General features: G+C 47.6%; 2 gene segments (V, D, J or C); both read right to left on the bottom strand.

Annotated features, from left to right (window-relative positions):
• Window positions 1-3,147: 3,147 nt before the first annotated feature.
• LOC131829875 (T cell receptor beta variable 3-1-like) lies at window positions 3,148-9,707 on the bottom strand. The segment is given in 3 exon segments: window positions 3,148-3,203; window positions 9,251-9,541; window positions 9,659-9,707. Coding segments are annotated over 3 exon segments (396 nt in total).
• Window positions 6,506-7,258, bottom strand: LOC131829871 (T cell receptor beta variable 4-2-like). The segment is given in 2 exon segments: window positions 6,506-6,951; window positions 7,062-7,258. Coding segments are annotated over 2 exon segments (480 nt in total).
• Window positions 9,708-12,857: the final 3,150 nt, after the last annotated feature.

The following is a 12,857-nucleotide window of genomic DNA, read 5'->3' as shown; positions in this document are numbered from 1 at the left end:
GGGACCCTGGGATCACAACCTGAGCTGAAGGCAGGTGCTTAACCCACTGAGCCACCCAGGTGCCCCAAGAAACCAATTCTTAACTACAGAGAACAAATAGTTACTGGAAGGGAGGTGGGTGTTCCGGGGAAGGGGAAATCGGTGGAGGGATTAGGAGTCTACTTATCTTGATGAGCACTGAGAAGTGGATCGAACTGTTGAATCACTATATTGTGCACCTGAAACGAATATAACACCATGTTAACTACACTGGAATTAAAATTATTTTTTTAAAAAGGTGTCCTGAGCAGATACTGCCTTGCTTTCTTTTCCTGGCAACTTCCTTGCCTCATGCTTCCTTCTGTGACAACTTTACATTTTGCACAACTCCTTGGAGCACCTCTCTACTTGCTGGATGTGGTGTTGCACCATTCATGAATTGCTTAATAAAGCCAATTCGATCTTCCAATTCACTTGGCTGATTTTGGTTTTTTAACACTAGTATTCTTGTAGTGACCTGAAGATCAGTAACCAATCTGCCTGCTGCAATTACAAAGCTTTTCTAACCCAGTCTCCTTGTAACCCTCAGCTCTTTCTCCCCCTTCCTGCAGCGTCTGTGTCTCACTGGAACCACAGTACCTCCTCTTAATAAATGTTTACATTGCCAGCTGTTAGGAGAAAGTTTCCGGAAATTCCCTGATAACCTAACCCTCATTGTCCCTGGACCCCTCCATTGTTCCTATGCGGTGCTCCCAGCTGAGTGCAGTACTGACCCCAACTTCTCTGAACAACCATATTGACTTCCCTTCCGCACCTTCTGCTTTTTTTTTTCCCAGTGCAAACAAGTAAAGCAACTGGAACTCACATTTCGTATGAGAAAGCTAAAGGGTGTCACTATGTGGGAAAACAGTGTGACACTCTTTATAAAGTGAAATGAGCATTTACCATCAAACCCGGCAATCGCAATACTATTTACCTAAGAGAATTAAAAGTGTATGTCCACACCAAAGACTTGTACCAGAATGCTGCTTCTGGCAGATCTATTCCTAAGAGCCCAAATCTAGAAACAACCCAAGTGTCCATCAACATGTAAATAGATATGCAAAATGTGGTAGAGTCACCCCTCCCCCCAAAATACAACCAATAAAAAAAGAGCAAATTATTGGGGCACCTGGGCAGCTCAGTGGCTGAAAGCCTCTGCCTTTGGCTCAGGTCATGATCCCAGGGTCCTGGGATCCAGCCCCTTATCGGGCTCTCGGCTCAGCAGGGAGCCTGCTTCCTCCTCTCTCTCTGCCTGCCTCTCTGCCTACTTGTGATCTCTGTCTGTCAAATAAATAAAGAACATCTTTGAAAAAAGAGCAAATTATCAATACACATAATAATAAAGATAACAGAAGTATATGTTAGGTGAAAGATGTGGGTCATTAAAAAATGTATGGTTTCGCTTTGGTGAGTGCTGTGAAGTGTGTAAACCTGGTGATTCAGAGACCTGTACCCCTGGGGATAAAAATATATGTTTATAAACAGATGAATGGATCAAGAAGATGTGGTATATATACACAATGGAATACTATGCAGCCATCAAAAGAAATGAAATCTTGCCATTTGCAACAACGTGGATGGAACTAGAGCGTATCATGCTTAGCGAAATAAGTCAAGCAGAGAAAGACAACTATCATATGATCTCCCTGATATGAGGAAGTGGTGATACAACATGGAGGCTTAAGTGGGTAGAAGAAGAATAAATGAAACAAGATGGGATTGGGAGGGAGACAAACCATAAGTGACTCTTAATCTCACAAAACAAACTGAGGGTTGCCGGGGGGAGGGGGTTTGGGAGAAGGGGGTGGGATTATGGACATTGGGGAGGGTATGTGATTTGGTGAGTGCTGTGAAGTGTGTAAACCTGTTGATTCACAGACCTGTACCCCTGGGGATAAAAATATATGTTTATCAAAAATAAAAAATTAAAAAAATATATATATGTTTATAAAAAATAAAAAATTAAAAAAAAAGTGTATGGTTTCATTTACCTGGAATTCAAGAACAAGCAAATCTAATCTCTGATGATTGACATCAGAGCATTGATTGCCAGAGGGATGGATACTGACTAGAAGGGGACTTAACAGCAAGAGGTGATGACGTGTGTCTTGACTGGGCTGGTGTTGCTGGTTTTCCCATTTGACAGAATGTATGTAATTTACATTTATTATTATGCATTTCACTTCATGCAATAAAAAAAATGTATCCCACTATCCAGTCAACAACCATTAATATTTTAGTATCTGTCCAGACAGAATTCTTCTAAAATTACTTATGAACTATACATGTTATCAGATATTCACAGAGTTCCCTAAATTGACCTTACAAAAGAAGATCGAATATTTGTGGATATCCAAAAGGCACTCATTCTGAGCCCTAACATAGGAACAGTGAAGTGCAGCCTTATGCCATGGCCTCATTCCCTACATGTCCCTAGGAAGACCCAGGGTTGTCTATGGTTCCGGAATCATCCTCCACCTCAGACTGAACCCAACAAAGGTAGACTCCTGGAGATTCCCATTTGCTGAGTTGCACCAGGGACCTGTATTTCCTCCCAGCCACCAAGAAAGTGGGCTTTGTATGTTGTTTCCAGGGGTCAGGATTGGGGGAGCGAAGAGCTGCTTGCCACAACATACCTTCCGGTGTCCTGTTCTCTGCTTCTGCACCCCCCAGGGCAGGGCATGTTTACCAACACTGGTGTGCTCAGCCCTTAGTGGTCCCTTGGGGACTAAGGGACAGTGTTCTCAGGCCGTCCTTGCAGGGAGACCCTCCAGCAAACCCCCACCTGGGCCACCATGACCACTGCTCCCAGCACCATTTCTTTTGTTCCCCTTCTATAGCTCTTTGCCCAGATGGAATCCTCTTCCTGCTCAGCCCTCTGAGATGAGACCCAGAGACGAGACACAGGCTGGGTGAACATAAGCCCACTTTATGTCTGTTGTTCAAGTGTAATAATAGCACTCCTTCACTCCCGAAGGGCTCCCCTTTTGGTGATAAATCATGGTCCCCTTAAAAACAGGAGAATGTACATCTTATTTGCATTTTGCATGTTCTCTGCATCGTGTTTCTGTCTCAGCAGCCCCAGCACTCCCTTTCCAGAGGGCTCAGCCACTTTCTGGAGAATTCTCAGATTACAGCAGGCTGACTCCCAACCAGGGCAAGCTGACCCTGGGATGGATTCTTCCTCTGACACCCATGGGGTCCCCGCGGTGCACTAACCATACTTTCCATATCTTGAGGTAGGAAATCGTCTGTTCAAAGAATAAATGAGTGAACTAGTAAATGGATGAATAAGTAGGTGTATAACCAATATGATATACTCAACTAGTCTCAAACACTGATACTAACTTATCTTTCTAGTTGAACACTTGAAGTCTACCTGAAAGTATAGTATCTCCCTCATAAAGGGCTTCCTACATCATCTCTTCAGCTTAATTTTCAAGAACTCTTGGGTCTTAGCTCCTGAAAAGTCAGTTCTTTACAAGTTCCTCTATAGCCTTGTCCGGTCACTCACTTGGCCATACTTGTCCCATCCTTAGGGGCCACAGCCACATTCCGTGGTGTCTGACAATGTATCCTCAAGACCACAGTTCCAGGCATCTCTGTGCAACATTTCCTGTTCTGCAAATTAAAGTTAACTTCTGGGGCACACCTGGGTGGCTCTGTTGGTTGAGCACCAGACTCTTGATCTCAGCTCAGGTCTTTGTGTTTTTTGTTTTTTGTTTCTTAAAGATTATATTTATTTATTTAAGAGAGAGGCAGAGAGAGGATCTCAAGCAAGCAGACTCCTCAATGTGTGAGGAGCCCAACGTGGGGTTTGATTTCACAACCCGAGAGCATGATCTGAGCCGAATCAAGAGTTGGTCTGGGCCACCTTGGCTCCCTCAGCTCAGGTCTTGTTCTCACGGTTGTGAGTTCAAGACCTGTGTTGGGCTCCATATTGAGAGTGGATCCTACTTAAAAAAAAAAAAAAAAAAGTTAACTTCTGACCTCTGTTCCTGGGAAGCTGCTGCAGAAACATTCCCTCCGGCAGAAAGGGCTGCTGAAAACCTGGGAGCAGAGGAGCCTCCAATTTGTGCAAGGGTGTGGCTCAGTCCCCCATCTGGGCAGCCTGGGGCTTCAAAGCGAGTACGGTCTGTGAGGCAAGCATTTCAGCTGAGAATGGAATCTCCAAAAATATCTGCCTTCTCTGAGGGAACCTTGTTATGGATGGGAATCAGTAAGTCCACTTCCCTTTCTGGGGATTGTCGGTTCCAGAAGAAATACAAATGACCAGAAATGGGGTCACACCTCAGAGCCACACTCTCTCATTGTTGGGAGGTAGTGGCTAGGGCTTTGGCTGACTCCAGGGTCCACGTGTCCTCTGGGAGGAGACAGAGGCCAGGAAGAGAAAAAGGCAGAAGTTCCAAGCTGGCCTTATATAAAGTGGATAGATTAGGAAAGTCCCCACACTCTCAGGGCTCATCTGTTCCCAGGAGACCAGAAGAGGTCACCCAGCAGTCCATGGCAGGGGAGGGGAGGCCTCTCCACATGGGGCATCTGAGTGTAGTAGTCCAGGGAGGAGACCCTCTGATGTCACCGTCTTGGGCAGCACCCCCGGATTCAGGAGCACCCCCACAGGAGGGAGCAGGAGGCCTTAGTCCCGCCATAGACACAAGATGCTCCCAGGTTCAGCCCCCTGTATGCACTGGAGCAGGCAGACCCCCAGGCCCCAAGCAAAATTCTGCGACTGCAGAAGGACCCTTGGAGAAGATCTTCAGACCAGGAAGGCGGGAGATGAAGACTTAAGCAGACTGGCAGGACCCATGTTCCTCCCCAACAGCACAGCAGAGCTACAGTCCAGAGGCACTGACTCTGTGACCCAGAGTTCTGAGCCTGATGATTTGACCCTGGGACTAAAGGGAACAAAGGAAGAAGTCACCCTACAAATGTCAGTGTGGAGAGGAGGCCTCGTGAGGATGGAGACCCGATATGTGGCTGGACATTCCAGTGCAAGGGAAGGAAGGTGGATGGAAATATAAGTACCCAACCCAGGCTCCGAGCAGGTGGAATGAGAGGCCTGTTTGCTGCCTGTGTGGCTTAGAGCAGCTGTTTGCAGATTTGGATCTTGGATCTGGACTAGGGCTTGAGGGTTGGCCTTGAATAGGAAAAAGAGAAATCGAAGAAAGAGAGCTGGGTTATGGAAGAGAAGAACAGGTGAAGACACACACACACATCTGTCTCAAATCCATTTCCCAAAGACGGGGTCTACTACTGTCCTTTGCAGCTGGCTTGGGTCCTGGGGCCTTGCCTGGAAGTCCCTTTCCTGATTCCCCAAAGCTCAGAGCTGACCTGGTGTGGCAACAGGCCTATGGCAGGGGCTCCTTGGTTCCGGAGGAGAGAGGCTCAGAAACCACAGATCTGCAGAGTTGGGAGCCACACACCTCCTTGGAGGGCCCCGCACTTTCCTCTGGTCCCCTGTAGGGATGAGATTGTGGGGTGTGACTTGTGGGGAACCGGTGTTTGTTTGGAGGGTCCCTGTGAAACCTTAAGCCAAACGACCCTATGTATAGCAGGCTACCTTTATTTCATGAAGAAGAGACATAAAAACGGTACTAAATCAAGATGTGTTTATCGTTCAACCAGGTGTCAGAGAAGAGTCACACACGAGTAAGAGGCACCTCAAACTCTGAAGATGGGCCTAGATGGGAGAGTAGCCACATGAACTGCATTGGCAGATGGTATCATGGTCTGAAACTTTGCTCAGGGCTCCCCACAGTCCCTGGAGTGCCCCTTTGAGGAGAGAGGAGGGAGCCTTAGTGACAAGGCAGGCATGTGACTCCCCAGGACACTCACCCCTTGGGGTCTGATGACCTGGGCAGGACAGAGGGCCTTTACAAGGGGCAAAGCCAGAAAATATGTGGTTCAGAACAGGCAGCCCCAAGGATACAACCCTGCTCTGTAATGGCAGGGAACGTCCCTTCGGGCTGCCTGTGGTAAGAAACTATCCAGGGGCAGGGGACTCCATGGCTGAAAATGCAAGATGTGAAGACCTGAGGAATGCAGATTAAAGCCCCAGAAGGAAAAGGAGTCAGGCCTGAAAGTGTCAAAGGCTGCACGGAAGGGAAGGCCGTGTGGATCTGAGTATACCCAGGTGCAGCCCATGGTGACCAGGAGAACACGGATCCACACCTGATGAAGGATGATCCACCTCATCGGCAGGACTGGTGGAGCCACGTGCTGAGGGAGGGAGGTGTTCTGGAAAAGGGCTGAACCTGTTTGGAGCTGGGACCGGGGCTGAGATCCAGGGTCTCACATGCATGGAAGGGTCAGCTGTGCTGTGGCCAGAGTGAAAAGTGTCCCAAGAAGGACTCCCCAGGGCCATGTGCTGCCTGGACACTGCTCAGAAGCTTGAGGCTGGGTCCTCTCTGGCCTGTGTTCAGCTCGGGCAGATTGGACCCAGGCAGAACCAGGACCCAGGCTGTGGGAGTCTGTGCTGTGGACTCAGCATCCACTGAACCTACAGGCAGCAGGAGGCTCTGGGATCTCTGGGGTCCTCTAGGAAATGTTGAGCTGAGCGTTGGTGGCCCCCACAGCTTCCTGGTTTGGAGCCCGGAGGTTTGTGCACAGGGAGAAGTTGAAGGTGCAGGGCTGTGCCCTTGCTGCTGGCACAGAGATACAGGGCGGAGTCCTCGGGCTCCAGGGCTTTTATCTGAAGGTCCAGCTGGGAGTTGTTTGAGCGATCAGGTAAGAACCGACTGGAGGCAGTCGCATTTTCAAAGAGATTCTTGTAATTGTAGGCAAGCATGAGCTTTGGCGGCTTCTGAACACTCTGCTTATACCAGTACATAGCATTATGTCCCAGATGTTGTTTGCACTTTAGGGTCACACTCCTTGTTGTCCCAGTTACCAGATGTTTTGGAGTCTGGATAACTCCAGGATCCATGGAGACTGTTGAAAGAACAGGACAAAATTCAAACAAAGCCCAGACAGAAGGGTGGTGGTAGGAAGAGGGACTCGGCTTGGGGTGCAGGGAGAGCACAGCGGAACCCGAGACGTACCTGCTCCCAAGAGACAGAGAGCCACCCAGTAAGGTAGCCTGCAGCCCATGGTGGAGTCAGGGCCCAGGTGGGCATCCTCTAATTAGGGTGTCCTGGGGAGGGTGCTGGTGCTGGTGCTGGAGGGCTCTGGTGTCCTGGGCTTTGGTTGGTGGTTGGCCTGTGATGTCACTGTCTCTGTAGGTTTCCCCAAACACAGGGTATGTTTCTTCCTCCCCCTTTCACAACTTGTATAGATTCTGGTAGAGCGTGGATTTGCATTGGGTGGGCCGAGCTAATCCTTGGACAGGTGATCTCATGTATTAGCGACAGTCCTCATTATGTAAACTCTCTCTCTATCCCCATCCTTCCAAGACCCCTCTCAGCAGCAGAGCATTTCTGCCTTGGGGATCTCCTTCCCTACCAGCTCAGGCCTGCAGACATCTCCCAAAAGGTGTTTCCCTCCGTGTCTAAGCTCCATGGAGCACTTTTGTTCAGCTCTGTAGAGGAGAGAAATTGGAGGCTGTGGCACCAGTGCCCACCATTACAAAGGCAGGACTGTGATGCCAGCCAGGATCCAGGCACTGGGAGGGGGAGCTGAAGGGACAAGGGGCCAGGCATCCTCAGCCCCAGTCCTGAGGGTACAGTGCTTGGCTGGGCTTAGAGCAAACAGGATGCTCAAGAACCACACAAGGCATCCCAAGTAGGAAAAAGGGAAATTCATTTGAGCATGGTTTTAGATCTCAGAGGTACCAGCATCTGGTGCTCCCAACTGACATAAGGATGGAGCCCCATGTCCTGCTCCCCCCTCACCCCTTCCTGCAAATCACTTTCATCCCCCATCCAGCCTCTGAGTAGGCAATAGAGCCACAGCGCCCCCTTGTGGCCCATGGGCACATTTCCCGGATGGCAGGCTTCTAACCAGCTCAGAAGCAGCAGTGCAGAGGATGCTTATTCCTCACCCACCAGAGAGGAGGGGAGGCGGGTCCACGCTTGATGGGTACAAGAGTCAGACCCCTGTGAAGAGCAAAGAAGGAAGTGAAACAGCAAAAAGAGTTGGCAAGAGTGCCGTTCATCCACACTAGGACATTCAATCTCTACTCCTGCTTCTAACATAATAAAGTTTATCGGATTTTCAGTGTGGCCCATAAACAAAAAAATGTAAGGGTCAAGGGGTTAGAATTTAAGCAAAGGAGTTGGATATTCTTCTCCTGTCCAGGTTAGGTATATCACGGTCCTCTGATTCACCACAGTTGGAGATATCGCTTTCGTAGACAAGAACCTAAACTTAACCTTAGTGGAAAGGCTAGCATGGTGACTATTATATTTATACTGCTGCACACGCACTGTAGCAAGAAGACAGGGAATAGCCCTTCCCCAATGAAAAAGCAAAAACATGAATAAATAAAATGTTATTGAGTTATTTAGCTCCCGATCAGTAAAAGACCAAGGATTACAAAAAACATTATACTTTCAACTGAAATCCTGAACAAGTGGAAACAAAAGGCTCAGTTGTCCTGCTAACGTAGCTAACATACGGTTTTCCCAAAGAAGGTCTGGGTGAAAGGCGAGTTTAAGTCATCCGAATTAGGGATGTGCCTGAAGAAGGAAAATGATGGAAAGACAATCTAAACCACAGAGAAGAAACAGCGAGGAGACAGAAGGGTAAACATGTACAGAAATTCAGATATACATTGTCTCTATAAGAGAGTTGTAGCAAATGATGCCTGAAGATCCCAAGACAGCTTGGATGTGGAGCAAAGAGTGAAAAGGAACCCGAAGAGTGAGTGTAAGGAAATCCTCTTTCCTCTTGTTTCTTACCGACCTGCATGCACAGCGTGGAAGTGCAGAAAGCTGAGCAGAGGGCAGGTTCTAGTAGGCTGCACCACTGAGCAGAGTTCAGAAGACACTTGCTTTCAGACCCACTTAGGATGAGAGACACTAGGTCCTCTCTTGTTTCCGAAATCCTGAGCACTTCAGGGAATTTATTGCTGCAGCTGGTAAGTAGAATTCTGTCAGGCTTGTGTGAGCCTAACTGACGACCCGCCCCATCAGGTATATTGGCAGCCTGTACCAGACTGGGATCTGCAGTCAGGGGTTCTAACAGGGGAGAATGGAGCCTCAGGGTCTAGTGAACCTGTGTCCCCCACAGCTTCCTGGCTGGGCAGGGGGTTTATGCACAGGGAGGTAAAGACTTTGCAGGGCTATGTCTAGGCTGCTGGCACAGAAATACACAGCAGTGTCACCTGTCTCCAGGAAGTTGATGTGAAGGTTTAAACGAGTTTTGTCAGGGGATTCAGGTAAGAAGCATCTTGGAACTGTTTCATTTAGAATGAGATCCTTATTGTTGTAGATAAACATGACCTTCAGCAATTTCTGGGAGTCCTGCTTATACCAGTACATGGTATCGTGGCCCAGCTTTTGTTCACATTTTAGGAACTTCTTATTTCCCGTCTGTGCGATGAGGTGTTTTGGAGTCTGGGAAACTGCCGTGTCCAGGGGGGCTGAGAAGGAAAGGAGCGGAATTCAGACAAGTCCCAGGAGAGAGACAGTGGCTGGACACATGCTGAGTAGGCTTAGAGACCCAACGGGGCATCTTGCCACCTGGACCGAGGACTCACCTGCTCCCAGGAGGCAGAGGACCATACAGCAGAAGAGCGTGGAGCCCATGGTGGAGACAGACACAGTCCTAGCCAAGCATTCTCATCCTCAGTGGTAAGAACTAGGCTGTGGTTCTCCCCGCCCTGACAGGTGCTCTGCCTGTGACGTCATAGCCTAGAATGACTTCCCCATGCTTGGGCTCTCTGTGTATTTCATTGCCCACACTTGTCCCTTTCCATACATTTTACTTTCTCCCCCTTTTAAAGGAGTTTGGAATTTCTGGGGATAGTTTGATGGGACAGCATGTTGCCTCAAGTGTGTATCTCTCCCTCCCTGCATTTTCCCAGATCAGGCCACCTCTACCCTGTCTCCCTGTTCTGACTCCACTCTCCAAGTTGAGCTAGTTTCTCTTCTGTGGATCTTCTGCGTCTTCTTCACAGTAACAGATGATGGTCCCGCTAGGCTTTGGCTCCCTGGAATGTCTGATGTATGCTCATCAGCCCCCCTGACTACTTCAGTTGTGGGCAAGAGACCCCCTGTGGGGTCTGCCGCAAGCAGCAATGGGAGACCATTTAGAATACAGGAATGAATGTTGGGAGCGTGCTCTGTTGATTCGCCGCCTTGACAGGGAACAGACTGCAGACTGATCCCTGTGAGGGCCTCTCTGTCTGAGGGCCAGAGCCATGTGGGGAGCAGTTGGTGGCTCGGGAGTGAGAAGTCGTTATGGCACAGGAACAAAGCAGCTGGAGAGGTGAATGACAGCATGGAAGTTGGGGGGGGGAAATCAGGGCAGGATGATTTTGCTGTCCTTGAGCTGTCTAAGGTCACCTTCTCTTTTAGTACAAAATTTATAACCAAATGCTCAGCAGAAGGTTTCTCAACCTCAGAGACATTGCCGTATTGGACTGGATAATTCTGTGTTGTGGGGGCTGCTGGGAGCATCCCTGGTCTCTATCCCTCTATCCACTACATGCCTGTAGGGCTCCCTACCCCCAGCTGGGACAATAAAGTATCTCCCACATCCCCCAATTATTCCTGTTGAAAACCCCTGTGGCCTTTGTTCATTCCCACAATTCCCCCACTTTCAGGGTCTGGAAGAGCCACAGCTCCTCCTAGTGGTCAAGGCACACTTCTCAGGTCTCAGTGGCCTCCTGGGCCAGGTAGAGCAGTTGATAAACCCAAGTCAGTAAGAGCTAGGCAGGAGAGCAAGAACCTATGAGTGCCACAGGGAGGGACACACGCACACACACACAAACTGTGTGGCAACACTAACTGTCAACTGCTGGTTAAACTTCTCCAATGACAGGTGTTTCCTTTATTTCTATTTCTTTAAATTAAACACAGAGCAAGCACTAGGGAAACCTTAGAAAACCAAATAGAAACATCCACCATCCTTCCTGGAACACTTAGCAAGCTGAACTTGTTCATAGTCGTGGTGCAAATCACACGTAAGACAATATTCTCACTCTCTTGATGCTTATATTCTGATCAGAACCAAAAGAAATGCACTGACTACTCTAGACATATTAAATGGACTTCCACGTGGAAGTCAGGAAATAATCAGTAGGGACGGTCAAAACTATCCTTTGTATGACTTTCCATTTCCTCATGTATAAAATAACAGGCTGAGATAAATAATTTCCAGTGTCTGCCCAGGTTTAACATTGTATGATATTACCAGAGGCTCCCTTAGATGTTTGCTGGGTGAGTGGGCTAATGCATCCAGTTCCCAAGTACCTACCTCATTGCACCCTGCAGCTTATACATGAAGCTTTGCACCCAAAGGGAAGCAGGGAGGAAGGGGATGATCTCATACTCCAAAGACAAAGGGTATATCTGGGAAGACACTTTACCCTGAGAATTACTGCCCATTTATTACCAGTAGCTAGGAAGCCAAGAAGAAAAGGAAGACTGAGGGGGGAGAAGCTTGGAGGACGTCACATGATCTCACTGGTCTGGGGAACAGTGTCTGTGTTCATGGACTGCTGACCTGGAGAGGGTCCCAGTAAAGAGCCAAGGCTTGGGGCCCAAAGTAGGAGTGGTGATTGACTGAAAATGAACACAAAGGAATTTGGGGAGGGAGTAGAAGTGTTTAAGAACTGGATCGTGGTGATAGTTGCACAGTACATTAATATATTTGAACTCACAGAGTGTTACCCTTGAAAAAAGCAAATATTATGTTGTGCAAATTATGCTTCAGAAAAGTAAAAAATACTCCAGACATTATTTTGGGAACCCAAATGATCACATACTAGGAGCAAAGTGAGCAGCCATCCAACAACTGAAGTTTTGCTTCAATCCAGCTCAATTATCCACCAGATTAAGAAGTCCTGCCCTGACCAAGATATCTTGGTGTAAGCAAGAAGAAGGAATCATCTCTATAAGAAAATACATCATCCAGGACTTCACCGGATCTCTACAATTTCTCATATACAATATCTGGCATTCAAACACATACTATCTGTTGTATGAAGAAAGAGGTTCATGTGGTCAAAACCAAGAAGAAAAATCAGGCAGAAGAAATAAACCCAAAATTATTCAGATGGAGTTTTCAGACACTGACATGAAAATAATCATCAATATATTCAACAAAGTAGATGACAAAATGGAGAATTTTGTTGACTACTGGAAACCGTAGTAAATAATTTAGTGGAGATTGTAGAGCTGAAATATACAAAATCATTTTGATTAGGATTTCAATATATGGCTTTAAAAGCAGAACCAATACAGCTGAAAAGTATACGTAAAGTGGAAGATAAGTCAGATGCAAATATCTGGGCCAAATCAAGTACAGAAACTAAAAGGATGGAAAATCTGAAAAATATATATATGAATTGAGCCATCCTTTTAGATAAGTAGGTGTTCATCAATCGAGAACATTCGAGGGAGTCTGAAATAATTATAAAGCTTTATTCATTAGTTCTCACCCTCCACTGATTGCAGAGGGTCCCACAGAGCATTAATTCCCTGACACTTCTGGGTGGTGCCTACGTAAGTTTCAAATAGGCCATTCATGGGTCTCATCTTGGCCACAGAGTATTTTAGGAAGAAAGCTAGATATATGGTTCATTTTTTTTAGGTCTCTTAATTGATTGGAGAGAGGGACAGAGGGACAGAGGATAAGCAAGGGGAGGGACAGAAGCAGAAGGAGAACTAGACTCCCTCCTGAGCAGGGAGCCCAATGTGGGACTCCATGCGGGGCTGGACATGGGGCTCAAT

Source organism: Mustela lutreola, chromosome 4 (genome assembly GCF_030435805.1).
Source record: "Mustela lutreola isolate mMusLut2 chromosome 4, mMusLut2.pri, whole genome shotgun sequence".
NCBI lineage: Eukaryota > Metazoa > Chordata > Mammalia > Carnivora > Mustelidae > Mustela > Mustela lutreola.
This window is presented reverse-complemented; position numbering and strand designations above follow the sequence as displayed.